At 26.7% G+C, this 22081-nt stretch overlaps 1 protein-coding gene across 2 annotated transcripts in view; it reads left to right on the top strand.

The window, feature by feature from the left end:
* MXI1 (MAX interactor 1, dimerization protein) overlaps nt 1–22081 on the top strand; it is an 86603-nt gene that overhangs the window by 44482 nt on the left and 20040 nt on the right. For both annotated transcript variants that reach the window (XM_053692756.1, XM_053692757.1), the window contains exon 3: nt 18749–18778. In XM_053692756.1, the coding sequence (XP_053548731.1) occupies nt 18749–18778 (30 nt within the window). The remainder of the gene's footprint in view (nt 1–18748; nt 18779–22081) is intronic.

Raw genomic sequence — 22081 nt, 5'->3', positions numbered from 1 at the left:
TTAATTCAAAAAGAGAACTGAGTGAGAGAACCTCCTTGCTGTCTGAAAAGATCTGTTCGTAATCAGACTGATGATTACTCCTGGCTGTTGCAGGCATTAATGAAAAGAAGTCTCTGTTGGTATTTGCTTGACTAGTATTAGACAGTTGGTTCTCCATGTTAATAAAGTGGTAGAGATCTCAAACAGTCCCAAGTGTGAAAAAGCTCTGCACCTGCTGTATCCTAAAGGTACCTCCAGTAGTACCTGAGAGAACACAATATATGCAAGAAAAGATAACAGACAGGTGGGTCACACTAGCTGTGTAAATATAGCAATGTTCGTTGCACAATGTAACTGCCCTCGAAACCCCATGCAGCAAATAGATACAGTCACTAATAAACACACTCTCAAATAAGCAGGTATCAGCGTTGATGAATGTATAATATCATAGGAGACAAAGGGAACGCTGGCGTGTCATATGCCAGACTCACCTCAAACTGGTGGTTCCTCAGCTCACAAGGACGAAAAGCTTTCGGCTGACTCGTGCTGAGCAGTGTGTACGTAGGTCGCTCTGTGGTTGAAGCTGGCTCCAAAATCGTGCAGACCTCCAAGGGGTAACAGCATCCAAATCGGCATTCGCCTTTATATCCACCTCCGTGTAAGTATATAGGAGGGATGAGAAATCCAATGGTGTCCAGCACAGCAGGTAGATCCGCAGGTAAATCTGCAGCCGCGGCAACTTTGAGGATAGGTGGGGGGAGGGCAGTTGCAGGAGGAACTATAGAGACTCAGATTCGGCAGCAAACCAGTGGGTCTGGAGCAATGAACATCAAAAAGAAAGAGTACTGGATGCTCCGATAAAAATAAAACAAATTTATTTATTGATACTTCTTTAAAATAACAGAATCATGGAGAACAAAGAGACACGTTTGCAGGCGCAGCACCAGGGCTTACGCGTTTCGGCTGTGAAGCCTTAATCATAGCATACAGGTGCTGTGCCTGACAGGTGAACTTAACACCTTAGGTTGATTCTCATTGGTTAAAAGAAAATTTAAAAGCAAAAGAAAAACAACCCGCCCGCTTGGAAGTGTCAAGAACTAAATATAGTATAAGTGAAGCAAATACACCATCTCTACTAGAATAGTCCAATAAACAATGAATGGTATAAAGATCCATATGTATACAAACATCGATACAATTATCATTATTTAGAACATAGAAACAAATAGGATGGTTAAAGGACAAAAGGACTAAATATATGTCAAAATGAGAGACAAAAGTATTAGACAAAGGAACTATATATGCCAGGAGAAAATGTAATATATAAATAAACTTAAAAATAGTGTGAGATAAAGAGCAATGCCTAAACCATATGCTAAATAAATGTCAATGGAAAAATAATAATAATTATCAGAAAAGTTAAGACTGCTGGTGCAAAAATGCACGAAGGGTACATAGAAATATACGGTATAGTGTAAATGAATATATTAACGCAACTATATAGTACAGAAAAAAGTTCATGACATTAGCTATATGTGAACTAGGAATCCTAGCACCTACAGAACTCAAAAAAATAGAGACTAATCAAAGTTCGTGGTTGAAACACGCAGGGATGTTCAAATGTGGCAGCAGACGTTGCAAACCTTGTGACTTTGTCCAGGTCACCAATAATTTCACGTCTTACATTACCGGCCAGACATTTGACATCAAAACCTGTCTCAATTGCACAGCTAGCAATGTCATATACCTCATTTCCTGTACCGAATGTCATCTGCAGTATGTAGGACTCACCTCCAGGGATATGAACTCCAGATTCAGGGAACACTTGTCATCTTTCAATATAGGAAAAGCCACTACTCCATTGGTACTCCATTTTTATGGCAAACATGGCAATAACCTCACATCACTAAAATGGTGTATCATCGAAAAAGTGGTCCTGCCTAGCAGAGGTGGTAACCTCAGTAAACTATTAGCCAAACGAGAAGCATTCTGGATGTTTAAACTCGACACCAGAATACCCAAAGGACTTAACTCTAGGTATGATTTAATAAATTACTGGGAATAATTCCAGTTCTTTGTCATCTCCCCTAGATGTAATGCCTACTTGGATTTAGCATTTTGTGCTTGTCATTTTGCTTTTTCTCTTTTTTACTCCTCATATTTTATTTCTTAAATATTTTTCTTTTCTGATTATATCATCGCTACTTTTATAAGGCTAGATACATATGATACTCCTAGTTCACATATAGCTAATGTCATGAACTTTTTTCTGTACTATATAGTTGCGTTAATATATTCATTTACACTATACCGTATATTTCTATGTACCCTTCGTGCATTTTTGCACCAGCAGTCTTAACTTTTCTGATAATTATTATTATTTTTCCATTGACATTTATTTAGCATATGGTTTAGGCATTGCTCTTTATCTCACACTATTTTTAAGTTTATTTATATATTACATTTTCTCCTGGCATATATAGTTCCTTTGTCTAATACTTTTGTCTCTCATTTTGACATATATTTAGTCCTTTTGTCCTTTAACCATCCTATTTGTTTCTATGTTCTAAATAATGATAATTGTATCGATGTTTGTATACATATGGATCTTTATACCATTCATTGTTTATTGGACTATTCTAGTAGAGATGGTGTATTTGCTTCACTTATACTATATTTAGTTCTTGACACTTCCAAGCGGGCGGGTTGTTTTTCTTTTGCTTTTAAATTTTCTTTTAACCAATGAGAATCAACCTAAGGTGTTAAGTTCACCTGTCAGGCACAGCACCTGTATGCTATGATTAAGGCTTCACAGCCGAAACGCGTAAGCCCTGGTGCTGCGCCTGCAAACGTGTCTCTTTGTTCTCCATGATTCTGTTATTTTAAAGAAGTATCAATAAATAAATTTGTTTTATTTTTATCGGAGCATCCAGTACTCTTTCTTTTTGATGTTACTATGTGTATATACAGATATATTTATGTGTTACTATGTGTATATACAGATATATTTATGTGTTACTATGTGTATATACAGATATATTTATGTGTTACTATGTGTATATACAGATTTATTTATGTGTTACTATGTGTATATACAGATATATTTATGTGTTACTATGTGTATATACAGATATATTTATGTGTTAGTATGTGTATATACATATATATTTATGTGTTATTATGTGTATATACAAATATATTTATGTATTACTATGTGTATATACATATATAGTTATGTGTTAGTATGTGTATATACATATATATTTATGTGTTACTATGTGTATATACATTTATAGTTATGTGTTACTATGTGTATATACATATATAGTTATGTGTTACTATGTGTATATACATATATATTTATGTGTTACTATGTGTATATACATATATATTTATGTGTTACTATGTGTATATACATATATATTTATGTGTTACTATGTGTATATACATATATATTTATGTGTTACTATGTGTATATACATATATATTTATGTGTTACTATGTGTATATACATATATATTTATGTGTTACTATGTGTATATACATATATATTTATGTGTTACTATGTGTATATACATATATATTTATGTGTATATACATATATATTTATGTGTTACTATGTGTATATACATATATATTTATGTGTTACTATGTGTATATACATATATATTTATGTGTTACTATGTGTATATACATATATATTTATGTGTTACTATGTGTATATACATATATATTTATGTGTTACTATGTGTATATACATATATATTTATGTGTTACTATGTGTATATACATATATATTTATGTGTTACTATGTGTATATACAGATATATTTATGTGTTACTATGTGTATATACAGATATATTTATGTGTTACTATGTGTATATACAGATATATTTATGTGTTACTATGTGTATATACAGATATATTTATGTGTTACTATGTGTATATACAGATATATTTATGTGTTACTATGTGTATATACAGATATATTTATGTGTTAGTATGTGTATATACATATATATTTATGTGTTATTATGTGTATATACAAATATATTTATGTATTACTATGTGTATATACATATATAGTTATGTGTTAGTATGTGTATATACATATATATTTATGTGTTACTATGTGTATATACATATATATTTATGTGTTACTATGTGTATATACATATATATTTATGTGTTACTATGTGTATATACATATATATTTATGTGTTAATATGCTTATATACATATCTATTTATGTGTTACTATGTGTATATACATGTATATTTATGTGTTAATATGCTTATATACATATCTATTTATGTGTTACTATGTGTATATACATATATATTTATGTGTTAATATGCTTATATACATATCTATTTATGTGTTACTATGTGTATATACATATATTTATGTGTTACTAAGTGTATATACATATATATTTATGTGTTACTATGTGTATATACATTTATATTTATGTGTTACTATGTGTATATACATATATATTTATGTGTTACTATGTGTATATACATATATATTTATGTGTTAATATGCTTATATACATATATATTTATGTGTTACTATGTGTATATACATTTATATATTTATGTGTTACTATGTGTATATGCATATATATGTATGTGTTAGTATGTGTATATACATATATATTTATGTGTTACTATGTGTATATACATATATATTTATGTGTTAGTATGCTTATATACATATATATTTATGTGTTACTATGTATATATACATATATATTTATGTGTTACTATGTGTATATACATATATATTTGTGTTACTGTGTGTATATACATATATATTTATGTGTTACTATGTGTATATACATATATATTTATGTGTTATTATGTGTATATACATATATATGTATGTGTTACTATGTGTATATACATATATATTTATGTGTTACTATGTGTATATACATATATATTTATGTGTTACTATGTGTATATACTTATATATTTATGTGTTAATGTGTGTATATACATATATATTCATGTGTTAATATGTGTATATACATATATATTTATGTGTTAGTATGTGTATATACATATATATTTATGTGTTACTATGTATATATACATATATATTTATGTGTTACTATGTATATATACATATATATTTATGTGTTACTATGTGTATATACATATATATTTATGTGTTACTATGTGTATATACATATATATTTATGTGTTACTATGTATATATACATATATATTTATGTGTTACTATGTGTATATACATATATATTTATGTGTTACTATGTGTATATACATATATATTTATGTGTTAACGTGTGTATATACATATATATTCATGTGTTAATATGTGTATATACATATATATTCATGTGTTAATATGTGTATATACATATATATTTATGTGTTAGTATGTGTATATACATATATATTTATGTGTTAGTATGTGTATATACATATATATTTATGTGTTAGTATGTGTATATATATATATATATATATTTATGTGTTACTATGTGTATATACATATATATTTATGTGTTACTATGTGTATATACATATATATTTATGTGTTAATATGCTTATATACATATCTATTTATGTGTTAGTATGTGTATATACATATATATTTATGTGTTACTATGTGTATATACATATATATTTATGTGTTAGTATGCTTATATACATATATATTTATGTGTTACTATGTATATATACATATATATTTATGTGTTACTATGTGTATATACATATATATTTATGTGTTACTATGTGTATATACATTTATAGTTATGTGTTACTATGTGTATATACATATATAGTTATGTGTTACTATGTGTATATACATATATATTTATGTGTTACTATGTGTATATACATATATATTTATGTGTTACTATGTGTATATACATATATATTTATGTGTTACTATGTGTATATACATATATATTTATGTGTTACTATGTGTATATACATATATATTTATGTGTTACTATGTGTATATACATATATATTTATGTGTTACTATGTGTATATACATATATATTTATGTGTTACTATGTGTATATACAGATATATTTATGTGTTACTATGTGTATATACAGATATATTTATGTGTTACTATGTGTATATACAGATATATTTATGTGTTACTATGTGTATATACAGATATATTTATGTGTTACTATGTGTATATACAGATATATTTATGTGTTACTATGTGTATATACAGATATATTTATGTGTTACTATGTGTATATACAGATATATTTATGTGTTAGTATGTGTATATACATATATATTTATGTGTTATTATGTGTATATACAAATATATTTATGTATTACTATGTGTATATACATATATAGTTATGTGTTAGTATGTGTATATACATATATATTTATGTGTTACTATGTGTATATACATTTATATTTATGTGTTACTATGTGTATATACATATATATTTATGTGTTACTATGTGTATATACATATATATTTATGTGTTAATATGCTTATATACATATCTATTTATGTGTTACTATGTGTATATACATGTATATTTATGTGTTAATATGCTTATATACATATCTATTTATGTGTTACTATGTGTATATACATATATATTTATGTGTTAATATGCTTATATACATATCTATTTATGTGTTACTATGTGTATATACATATATTTATGTGTTACTAAGTGTATATACATATATATTTATGTGTTACTATGTGTATATACATTTATATTTATGTGTTACTATGTGTATATACATATATATTTATGTGTTACTATGTGTATATACATATATATTTATGTGTTAATATGCTTATATACATATATATTTATGTGTTACTATGTGTATATACATTTATATATTTATGTGTTACTATGTGTATATGCATATATATGTATGTGTTAGTATGTGTATATACATATATATTTATGTGTTACTATGTGTATATACATATATATTTATGTGTTAGTATGCTTATATACATATATATTTATGTGTTACTATGTATATATACATATATATTTATGTGTTACTATGTGTATATACATATATATTTATGTGTTACTATGTGTATATACATTTATAGTTATGTGTTACTATGTGTATATACATATATATTTATGTGTTAATATGGGTATATACATATATATTTATGTGTTAGTATGTGTATATACATATATATTTATGTGTTAGTATGCGTATATACAGATATATTTATGTATTAGTATGTGTATATACATATATATTTATGTGTTACTATGTGTATATACATATATATTTATGTGTTACTATGTGTATATACATATATATTTATGTGTTACTATGTGTATATACATATATATTTATGTGTTACTATGTGTATATACATATATATTTATGTGTTACTATGTGTATATACATTTATAGTTATGTGTTACTATGTGTATATACATATATATTTATGTGTTAATATGTGTATATACATATATATTTATGTGTTAGTATGTGTATATACATATATAGTTATGTGTTACTATGTGTATATACATATATATTTATGTGTTACTATGTGTATATACCTATATATTTATGTGTTACTATGTGTATATACATATATATTTATGTGTTACTATGTGTATATACATATATATTTGTGTTACTGTGTGTATATACATATATATTTATGTGTTACTATGTGTATATACATATATATTTATGTGTTATTATGTGTATATACATATATATGTATGTGTTACTATGTGTATATACATATATATTTATGTGTTACTATGTGTATATACATATATATTTATGTGTTACTATGTGTATATACATATATATTTATGTGTTAATATGTGTATATACATATATATTTATGTGTTAGTATGTGTATATACATATATATTTATGTGTTAGTATGTGTATATACATATATATTTATGTGTTAGTATGTGTATATACATACATATTTATGTGTTACTATGTGTATATACTATACATATATATTTATGTGTTATTATGTGTATATACATATATATTTATATGTTACTGTGTGTATATACATATATATTTATGTGTTACTATGTGTATATACATATATATTTATGTGTTACTATGTGTATATACATATATATTTATGTGTTACTATGTGTATATACATATATATTTGTGTGTTACTATGTGTATATACATATATATTTATGTGTTATTATGTGTATATACATATATATTTATGTGTTATTATGTGTATATACATATATATTTATGTGTTATTATGTGTATATACATATATATTTATGTGTTAATATGTGTATATACATCTATATTTATGTGTTATTATGTGTATATACATATATATTTATGTGTTACTATGTGTATATACATATATATTTATGTGTTATGTGTATATACATATATATTTATGTGTTACTATGTGTATATACATATATATTTATGTGTTACTATGTGTATATACATATATATTTATGTGTTAGTATGTGTATATACATATATATTTATGTGTTACTATGTGTATATACATATATATTTATGTGTTATTATGTGTATATACATATATATTTATGTGTTAGTATGTGTATATACATATATATTTATGTGTTATTATGTGTATATACATATATATTTATGTGTTACTATGTGTATATACATATATATTTATGTGTTATTATGTGTATATACATATATAGTTATGTGTTACTATGTGTATATACATATATATTTATGTGTTACTATGTGTATATACCTATATATTTATGTGTTACTATGTGTATATACATATATATTTATGTGTTACTATGTGTATATACATATATATTTGTGTTACTGTGTGTATATACATATATATTTATGTGTTACTATGTGTATATACATATATATTTATGTGTTATTATGTGTATATACATATATATGTATGTGTTACTATGTGTATATACATATATATTTATGTGTTACTATGTGTATATACATATATATTTATGTGTTACTATGTGTATATACATATATATTTATGTGTTAATATGTGTATATACATATATATTTATGTGTTAGTATGTGTATATACATATATATTTATGTGTTAGTATGTGTATATACATATATATTTATGTGTTAGTATGTGTATATACATACATATTTATGTGTTACTATGTGTATATACTATACATATATATTTATGTGTTATTATGTGTATATACATATATATTTATATGTTACTGTGTGTATATACATATATATTTATGTGTTACTATGTGTATATACATATATATTTATGTGTTACTATGTGTATATACATATATATTTATGTGTTACTATGTGTATATACATATATATTTGTGTGTTACTATGTGTATATACATATATATTTATGTGTTATTATGTGTATATACATATATATTTATGTGTTATTATGTGTATATACATATATATTTATGTGTTATTATGTGTATATACATATATATTTATGTGTTAATATGTGTATATACATCTATATTTATGTGTTATTATGTGTATATACATATATATTTATGTGTTACTATGTGTATATACATATATATTTATGTGTTATGTGTATATACATATATATTTATGTGTTACTATGTGTATATACATATATATTTATGTGTTAGTATGTGTATATACATATATATTTATGTGTTAGTATGTGTATATACATATATATTTATGTGTTATGTGTATATACATATATATTTATGTGTTACTATGTGTATATACATATATATTTATGTGTTAGTATGTGTATATACATATATATTTATGTGTTAGTATGTGTATATACATATATATTTATGTGTTACTATGTGTATATACATATATATTTATGTGTTATTATGTGTATATACATATATATTTATGTGTTAGTATGTGTATATACATATATATTTATGTGTTACTATGTGTATATACATATATATTTATGTGTTATTATGTGTATATACATATATATTTATGTGTTACTATGTGTATATACATATATATTTATGTGTTATTATGTGTATATACATATATATTTATGTGTTAGTATGTGTATATACATATATATTTATGTGTTATTATGTGTATATACTATATATTTATGTGTTACTACTATGTGTATATACATATATATTTATGTGTTACTATGTGTATATACATATATATTTATGTGTTATTATGTGTATATACATATATAGTTATGTGTTAGTATGTGTATATACATATATATTTATGTGTTAGTATGTGTATATACATATATATATTTATGTGTTATTATGTGTATATACATATATATTTATCTGTTATTATGTGTATATACATATATATTTATGTGTTACTATGTGTATATACATATATATTTATGTGTTACTATGTGTATATACATATATATTTATGTGTTACTATGTGTATATACATATATATTTATGTGGTACTATGTGTATATACATATATATTTATGTGTTACTATGTGTATATACATATATATTTATGTGTTATTATGTGTATATACATATATATTTATGTGTTAGTATGTGTATATACATATATATTTATGTGTTACTATGTGTATATACATATATATTTATGTGTTACTATGTGTATATACATATATATTTATGTGTTACTATGTGTATATACATATATATTTATGTGTTATTATGTGTGTATACATATATATTTATGTGTTATTATGTGTATATACATATATATGTATGTGTTACTATGTGTATATACAGATATATTTATGTGTTACTATGTGTATATACATATATATTTATGTGTTACTATGTGTATATACATATATATTTATGTGTTACTATGTGTATATACATATATATGTATGTGTTACTATGTGTATATACATATATATTTATGTTTTACTATGTGTATATACATATATATTTATGTGTTACTATGTGTATATACATATATATTTATGTGTTACTATGTGTATATACATATATATTTATGTGTTACTATGTGTATATACAGATATATTTATGTGTTATGTGTATATACATATATATTTATGTGTTATTATGTGTATATACATATATATTTATGTGTTATTATGTGTATATACATATATATTTATGTGTTATTATGTGTATATACATATATATTTATGTGTTATTATGTGTATATACATATATATTTATGTGTTATTATGTGTATATACATATATATTTATGTGTTATTATGTGTATATACATATATATTTATGTGTTATTATGTGTATATACATATATATTTATGTGTTATTATGTGTATATACATATATATTTATGTGTTATTATGTGTATATACATATATATTTATGTGTTATTATGTGTATATACATATATATTTATGTGTTATTATGTGTATATACATATATATTTATGTGTTACTATGTGTATATACATATATATTTATGTGTTACTATGTGTATATGCATATATATTTATGTGTTACTATGTGTATATACATATATATTTATGTGTTACTATGTGTATATACATATATATTTATGTGTTAGTATGTGTATATACAGATATATATTTATGTGTTACTATGTGTATATACATATATATTTATGTGTTACTATGTGTATATACATATATATTTATGTGTTACTATGTGTATATACATATATATTTATGTGTTAGTATGTGTATATACATATATATTTATGTGTTATTATGTGTATATACATATATATTTATGTGTTATTATGTGTATATACATATATATTTATGTGTTATTATGTGTATATACATATATATTTATGTGTTATTATGTGTATATACATATATATTTATGTGTTATTATGTGTATATACATATATATTTATGTGTTATTATGTGTATATACATATATATGTATGTGTTACTATGTGTATATACATATATATTTATGTGTTAGTATGTGTATATACATATATATTTATGTGTTACTATGTGTATATACATATATATTTATGTGTTACTATGTGTATATACATATATATTTATGTGTTATTATGTGTATATACATATATATTTATGTGTTACTATGTGTATATACATATATATTTATGTGTTACTATGTGTATATACATATATATTTATGTGTTATTATGTGTATATACATATATATTTATGTGTTACTATGTGTATATACAGATATATTTATGTGTTACTATGTGTATATACATATATATTTATGTGTTATTATGTGTATATACATATATATTTATGTGTTACTATGTGTATATACATATATAGTTATGTGTTACTATGTGTATATACATATATATTTATGTGTTAATAGGTGTATATACATATATATTTATGTGTTATTATGTGTATATACATATATATTTATGTGTTATTATGTGTATATACATATATATTTATGTGTTAGTATGTGTATATACATATATATTTATGTGTTAGTATGTGTATATACATATATATTTATGTGTTACTATGTGTATATACATATATATTTATGTGTTATTATGTGTATATACATATATAGTTATGTGTTAATATGTGTATATACATATATAGTTATGTGTTAATATGTGTATATACATATATATTTATGTGTTACTGTGTGTATATACATATATATTTATGTGTTACTATGTGTATATACATATATAGTTATGTGTTAATATGTGTATATACATATATATTTATGTGTTACTGTGTGTATATACATATATATTTATGTGTTACTGTGTGTATATACATATATATTTATGTGTTACTATGTGTATATACATATATATTTATGTGTTACTATGTGTATATACATATATATTTATGTGTTACTATGTGTATATACATATATATTTATGTGTTACTATGTGTATATACATATATATTTGTGTGTTACTATGTGTATATACATATATATTTATGTGTTACTATGTGTATATACATATATATTTATGTGTTACTATGTGTATATACATATATATTTATGTGTTACTATGTGTATATACATATATATTTGTGTTACTGTGTGTATATACATATATATTTATGTGTTACTATGCTTATATACATATATATTTATGTGTTACTATGTGTATATATATATATTTATGTGTTACTATGTGTATGTACATATATATTTATGTGTTACTATGTGTATATACATATATATTTATGTGTTACTATGTGTATATACATATATATTTATGTGTTACTATGTGTATATATATATATTTATGTGTTACTATGTGTATATACATATATAGTTATGTGTTATTATGTGTATATATATATATTTATGTGTTACTATGTATATATACATATATATTTATGTGTTACTATGTGTATATACATATATATTTATGTGTTACTATGTATATATACATATATATTTATGTGTTAGTATGTGTATATACATATATATTTATGTGTTAGTATGTGTATATACATATATATTTATGTGTTAATATGTGTATATACATATATATTTATGTGTTATTATGTGTATATACATATATATTTATGTGTTATTATGTGTATATACATATATATTTATGTGTTACTATGTATATATACATATATATTTATGTGTTAATATGTGTATATACATATATATTTATGTGTTATTATGTGTATATACATATATATTTATGTGTTACTATGTGTATATACATATATATTTATGTGTTATTATGTGTGTATACATATATATTTATGTGTTATTATGTGTATATACATATATATGTATGTGTTACTATGTGTATATACAGATATATTTATGTGTTACTATGTGTATATACATATATATTTATGTGTTACTATGTGTATATACATATATATTTATGTGTTACTATGTGTATATACATATATATGTATGTGTTACTATGTGTATATACATATATATTTATGTTTTACTATGTGTATATACATATATATTTATGTGTTACTGTGTGTATATACATATATATTTATGTGTTAGTATGTGTATATACATATATATTTATGTGTTACTATGTGTATATACATATATAGTTATGTGTTAATATGTGTATATACATATATATATTTATGTGTTATTATGTGTATATACATATATAGTTATGTGTTAATATGTGTATATACATATATATTTATGTGTTATTATGTGTATATACATATATATTTATGTGTTAATATGTGTATATACAGATATATTTATGTGTTACTATGTGTATATACATATATATTTATGTGTTAGTATGTGTATATACATATATATTTATGTGTTAGTATGTGTATATACATATATATTTATGTGTTACTATGTATATATACATATATATTTATGTGTTACTATGTGTATATACATTTATATTTATGTGTTACTATGTGTATATACATATATATTTATGTGTTAGTATGTGTATATACATATATATTTATGTGTTAGTATGTGTATATACATATATATTTATGTGTTACTATGTGTATATACATATATATTTATGTGTTAGTATGTGTATATACATATATATTTATGTGTTATTATGTGTATATACATATATATTTATGTGTTACTATGCTTATATACATATATATTTATGTGTTACTATGCTTATATACATATATATTTATGTGTTACTATGTGTATATACATATATATTTATGTGTTACTATGTGTATATACATATATATTTATGTGTTACTATGTGTATATACATATATATTTATGTGTTACTATGTGTATATACATATATATTTATGTGTTACTATGTGTATATACATATATATTTATGTGTTACTATGTGTATATACATATATATTTATGTGTTACTATGTGTATATACATATATATTTATGTGTTACTATGTGTATATACATATATATTTATGTGTTAGTATGTGTATATACAGATATATTTATGTGTTATGTGTATATACATATATATTTATGTGTTACTATGTGTATATACATATATATTTATGTGTTACTATGTGTATATACATATATATTTATGTGTTATTATGTGTATATACATATATATTTATGTGTTAATATGTGTATATACATATATATTTATGTGTTACTATGTGTATATACATATATATTTATGTGTTAGTATGTGTATATACATATATATTTATGTGTTACTATGTGTATATACATATATATTTATGTGTTAATATGTGTATATACATATATATTTATGTGTTAGTATGTGTATATACATATATATTTATGTGTTAATATGTGTATATACATATATATTTATGTGTTAGTATGTGTATATACATATATATTTATGTGTTACTATGTGTATATACATATATATGTATGTGTTACTATGTGTATATACATATATATTCATGTGTTAATATGTGTATATACATATATATTTATGTGTTAGTATGTGTATATACATATATATTTATGTGTTACTATGTGTATATACATATATATTTATGTGTTAATATGTGTATATACATATATATTTATGTGTTACTATGTGTATATACATATATATTTATGTGTTACTATGTGTATATACATATATATTTATGTTAATATGTGTATATACATATATATTTATGTGTTAGTATGTGTATATACATATATATTTATGTGTTAATATGTGTATATACATATATATTTATGTGTTAGTATGTGTATATACATATATATTTATGTGTTACTATGTGTATATACATATATATTTATGTGTTAGTATGTGTATATACATATATATTTATGTGTTATTATGTGTATATACATATATATTTATGTGTTATGTGTATATACATATATATTTATGTGTTATGTGTATATACATATATATTTATGTGTTAGTATGTGTATATACATATATATTTATGTGCTACTATGTGTATATACATATATATTTATGTGTTAATATGTGTATATACATATATATTTATGTGTTAGTATGTGTATATACATATATATTTATGTGTTAATATGTGTATATACATATATATTTATGTGTTAGTATGTGTATATACATATATATTTATGTGTTATTATGTGTATATACATATATATTTATGTGTTACTATGTGTATATACATATATATTTATGTGTTATTATGTGTATATACATATATAGTTATGTGTTACTATGTGTATATACATATATATTTATGTGTTACTATGTGTATATACCTATATATTTATGTGTTAGTATGTGTATATACATATATATTTATGTGTTAGTATGTGTATATACATATATATTTATGTGTTATTATGTGTATATACATATATAGTTATGTGTTACTATGTGTATATACATATATATTTATGTGTTACTATGTGTATATACCTATATATTTATGTGTTATTATGTGTATATACATATATATTTATGTGTTACTATGTGTATATACATATATATTTATGTGTTAGTATGTGTATATACATATATATTTATGTGTTATTATGTGTATATACATATATATATATTTATGTGTTATTATGTGTATATACACTTAGTAACATAAATATATATGTATATAATCATAAACATATATATTTACAAATTGCTGCCATCACTGCGCTACTTACCCTCTTTGCTGCGCAAGGTTCTCATGACGTGTGTTGCGGCATGAGAACGAGGCTCCCATTTGAGTCTGTGAAAGCGAGTTTGTGTTCGCATTGCTGTGAACTTGTAATACCAGCGCACATTAGCGTGCACTGGTATTATTAAGTGGAGCGCTAATATTGCTTTCAAAAAAACAATATTTAGTGCTCCACTTTTAATCTGTCCCTAAATAAATCACTGATAGAATTATGTATTTAGAGAAAATATTAGCACAAGAATAATCTATATATATAATCTGTATTTTTTTCGGGGGGAACAGTGCCGCGGACGCCATAAGATAACTTAGGTTTCTTTCTCTGCTAAGGCCAATTAGAGACAGTTATAAATGGCTTTCAGGAGTTTGCAACCAATAACTGTGTGAATTACAGCGGTGTCTGCATTACTGCTTTTAACAGGAATGTAAATATTCGGAATTAAATTACAGGAAAAAGGAAAAAAATAAAAGTATATTCAAAAGTTGTTTTACTACATACAATTAAATATTTTATGTTACTATCTCAAAGGGTTTAATGTCCCCTTACCATTCTTTTTTGTGTTTAGCGTTTGCGCGTTTAGTGATATTTGTTTGTTTAGAAAAGGTTATAGGTGCAGTATGAGTATTCCTGGGTTAAGTTATTGAATTTACTTTAAAACCAATTATTTTAATGTTAATGGAAACTCTCTAGGAAAGCCAATGTCACTGAGGCTTTGTGTTTACGTGCGTGTGAACTGATCTGCCCTTTTAAAATGGCCGACAGTGAACTCTAAAGCGTGTTTTTAATGTGAGCACTGATGCTCGGCTCTTGCCAGTTCCTGTTTTTTCCCCCTATGTTCTGTGTGTTGTAACCTTAAGTGAACTTCACATGTGGACAGTCTGCAAAATGTGATCTGTCCCGAGGCAGAAAACATTCATATACACCCATTAACCCTTTACTGCTAGAAACAAAATTCACAGTGCAAAGTGCCAGAAAAGAAAATACTGTGAATATACAAAATCAGTCACTTAATGCTTTCATTTTTTTTTTTTTTTAAGAAATGAATGTCTTGCAAAAAAATGATTGTAGTTAAATTATTGCAGATGTATTATTATTTGTTATAAGAAAGGTTTTGGGTCATGTAACCCTTTGCTTTACAGCCCGATCTCACAAGACAGATTCTATTTGTCCTAAAGGGACTTTCACGCATTTTCTATATTATTATAATCATCATTTATTTGTATATAGTGCTACTAAATTCTGTAGCGCTGTGTACAGAGATAAGGAGTATACAATGCACAGGGTTTGTAATAAAATACAAAAATATAACAGACTATGCAAATCTAGTACAGCACGGCCATGCTCAGAAGAGCTCACAGTCTACGGGTTGAGATTATAAATAGGGCATTTAAAAACACATTGCAGTTTTCTATCTTGAAAGTTGGATTTCCTTTCCCTGTTTCATAAGTAATTATATTATATTGTTATTGCATTGTGGCAGTTGTCCTTATATTACATTTTAAAAAATAATCCTCAAATTAGTTACAATATTTAAGTAAAACATTTTTAAAGGGACAGTCTACAATAGAATTTTTATTGTTTTAAAATATACATATTCCCTTTATTACCCATTCCCCAGTTTTGCATAACCAACACAGTTATATTAATATACTTTTTACCTCTATGATTACCTTGTATCTAAGCATCTTCTGACAGTCCCCTCCCTGATCACATGACTGTAACTGTTTATTATCTATTGACTTGCATTTAGCATTGTGTTGTGCTAAATGTTAAATAACTTTCTGTGCCTGAACACAGTGTTATCTATGTGGCCCATGTGAACTATCAAGTCTTTTGTTGTGAAAAGCAATTTAAAAAGCATGTGATTAGAAGCAGCCCTCAAGGAAATTAGCATATGAGCCTACCTAGGTTTAGTTTCAACAAAGAATACTAAGAGAAAAAAGCAGATTTAATGATAAAAGTAAATTGGAAAGTTAATTGAAATTACATGGCCTATCTGAATAATGAAAGTTTAATTTTGACTAGACTGTCCCTTTAACTATTATTTTTTAATGCAAAAATATCATGTTAATACAAATATATTTCATATGATACATTTTTTTTCCATATTTTTTTTTTCTATAAAACACACAAACAGAGTACGTTCCTGTAGGTTTTTATGTGAATTTACAACGGCAGTTTATGATGTCATGTAACATGCTAATTATTTTTTTCTATCTCTTTCAGATCAACTCACAACGAGCTGGAAAAAAATCGGTAATACCTTTTTAAAGTTTCCGTATTTAGTGCTCAAGTTGTTAACCTAAATATATATTTAAATGGGGTATATTTTGGTCTATTAACTAACTAAGGGCTCGTTTCCATTGAGTCTGTAAAAATGGAGCCATATGTTACCGAAGTTGCCAACCACAAAAGCTTATTTTTTACCCCTAGTTGAGCAGCCGTTATGTCTGAGGCTTTAACAACACCCGGCAGTGTTTTACCTGCTATCACATTGAATGTAATACAGGTGTACAATTTATATTTTTGGCTTCTATTATTTTCTATGGGATACGTAATTGTATTGGTCAGCCTGACCTGCTGTCAGTAGCGGTGGAAAACACGCTTTTGTAAACTCTCTGTAAGTCTAATGCCCTCTGACAGCATTTTTTTTTTCCATTTTGCAACCCCTTACAAAACCATTTACAGCTCAATGAAAACGAGTCCTAAGTGTAAGCAAGATTTAGGGGGCAAAAAAATCTAAAGGGTAGTTCTATGATTTATTTATTTTTATTACAAATGAATTATTGCTAGTCATTTAGTGTGTGTGTGTGTGGGGGGGGTTCCCTTGCTTCTGGTTGTGAGAGATATCAGGTGCATATTAGTTATAAATGTTAGAGGAGGGTAGGAGATTCCCCAGTGTCTAAAGCAGCACAAAAACTAAATATATAATTAAAGGGACAGTCTAGTCAAAAATAAACTTTCATGAATCAGATAGGGCAATTCATTTTAAACAACTTTCCAATTTATTTTTATTATCAAATTTACTTTGTTATCTTGGTATTCTTAGTTGAAAGCTAAACTGCTTATATGTTAATTTCTAAACCCTTGAAGGACGTCTCTTATCTGAATGCGTTTTGGCAGTTTTTCACAACTAGAGGCCGTTAGTTCATGTGTGCCATATAGATGACATTGTGCTCACACACAGGTGGAGTTACCTAGGAGTCAGCACTGATTGGCTAAAATCCAAATCTGTCAAAAGAACTGAAATAAGGGGGCAGTCTGCAGAGGCTTAGATTCAAGATAATTATAGAGGTAAAAAGTTTAATAATATAACTGTTGGTTATGCAAAACTGGGGAATAGGTAATAAAGGGACTATCTGTCTTTTTAAACAATAACATTTCTGGTGTAGACTGTCCCTTTAAAGTAAAATGAATATTCTGTAAAAGTATATAGTTGTCAAATGAATATAGGTGAATAAATAAATTATTATACTAAATTCTTGATGCAATTCATGGTTTAACGTCTCAGAATGATTTGTACACCATTGTTTAAGGTCATTCAAGACCAGATGGGATACAGGACAGTAAAACACATCTTTACAATAAGCAGGGGAAATGCGAATTTAGTACAGAACTGGCTTAATGTCTCAGTCTGGCAGGAAAAGCTGAGTCAACTCTTAAACAATTAACAGCATACATCAGTTACAAAACATAATACATAATGCACAGTGTTCACAATATCTGGACTCCTTGATGCTATGAGAATGCGGGGTCTATGAGAATGCAGGGGGTCTATGAGAATGAGGGGGTCTGTGAGAATGCAGGGGTCTGTGAGAATGCGGGGGTCTGTGATAATGAGGGGGTCTATGAGAATGCAGGGGGTCTGTGAGAATGCAGGGGGTCTATGAGAATGAGGGGGTCTGTGAGAATGCAGGGGTCTGTGAGAATGAGGGGGTCTGTGAGAATGAGGGGGTCTATGAGAATGAGGGGGTCTGTGAGAATGCAGGGGGTCTATGAGAATGAGGGGGTCTGTGAGAATGCAGGGGGTCTATGAGAATGAGGGGGTCTGTGAGAATGCAGGGGTCTGTGAGAATGAGGGGGTCTGTGAGAATGAGGGGGTCTATGAGAATGCGGGGGGTCTGTGAGAATGAGGGGGTCTATGAGAATGCGGGGGGTCTGTGAGAATGAGGGGGTCTATGAGAATGAGGGTGTCTGTGAGAATGCGGGGGTCTGTGAGAATGCGGGGGTCTATGAGAATGAGGGGGTCTGTGAGAATGCGGGGGTCTGTGAGAATGCAGGGGTCTGTGATAATGAGGGGGTCTGTGAGAATGCAGGGGGTCTATGAGAATGCAGGGGGTCTGTGAGAATGAGGGGGTCTGTGAGAATGCGGGGGTCTGTGAGAATGCAGGGGTCTGTGATAATGAGGGGGTCTGTGAGAATGAGGGGGTCTATGAGAATGCAGGGGGTCTGTGAGAATGCGGGGGTCTATGAGAATGAGGGGGTCTGTGAGAATGCAGGGGTCTGTGAGAATGCAGGGGTCTGTGATAATGAGGGGGTCTATGAGAATGCAGGGGGTCTGTGAGAATGCGGGGGTCTATGAGAATGAGGGGGTCTGTGAGAATGCAGGGGTCTGTGAGAATGCGGGGGTCTGTGAGAATGAGGGGGTCTATGAGAATGCAGGGGGTCTGTGAGAATGAGGGGGTCTGTGAGAATGAGGGGGTCTGTGAGAATGTGGGGGTCTGTGAGAATGAGGGGGTCTATGAGAATGCAGGGGGTCTGTGAGAATGCGGGGGTCTATGAGAATGTGGGGGTCTATGAGAATGCGGGGGTCTATGAGAATGAGGGGGTCTGTGAGAATGCAGGGGGTCTGTGAGAATGAGGGGGTCTGTGAGAATGCAGGGGGTCTGTGAGAATGAGGGGGTCTGTGAGAATGCAGGGGTCTGTGAGAATGTGGGGGGGTCTGTGAGACTGCAGGGGTCTGTGAGAATGAGGGGGTCTGTGAGAATAAGGGGGTCTGTGAGAATGCAGGGAGTCTGTGAGAATGCAGGGAGTCTGTGAGAATGGAGAGTGTCTGTGAGAATGAGTGGGTCTGTGAGAATGAGTGGGTCTGTGAGAATGCAGGGGTCTGTGAGAATGCGGGGGTCTGTGAGAATGAGGGGGTCTTTGAGAATGCGGGGGTCTGTGAGAATGCGGGGGTCTATGAGAATGAGGGGGTCTGTGAGAATGTGGGGGGTCTATGAGAATGCAGGGGGTCTGTAAGAATGCGGGGGGTCTGTGAGAATGGAGGGGGTCTGTGAGAATGAGGGGGTTCTGTGAGACTGCAGGGGTCTGTGAGACTGCAGGGGTCTGCGAGAATGCAGGGGTCTGTGAGAATGTGGGGGGGTCTGTGATACTGCAGGGGTCTGTGAGAATGTGGGGGGGGGTCTGTGAGAATGCAGGGGTTCTGTGAGACTGCAGGTGTCTGTGAGAATGTGGGGGGGTCTGTGAGACTGCAGGGGTCTGTGAGAATGCGGGGGTCTGGCTTGCTCCATTTGGGAGTCTGGGATAAAGGGTCTGTAGTGGGAGTATGCTGCTGAT

Source organism: Bombina bombina, chromosome 9 (genome assembly GCF_027579735.1).
Source record: "Bombina bombina isolate aBomBom1 chromosome 9, aBomBom1.pri, whole genome shotgun sequence".
Classification (NCBI taxonomy): domain Eukaryota; kingdom Metazoa; phylum Chordata; class Amphibia; order Anura; family Bombinatoridae; genus Bombina; species Bombina bombina.
The sequence above is the reverse complement of the archived record's forward strand: the minus strand, read 5'-3'. Positions and strand labels throughout refer to the sequence as shown.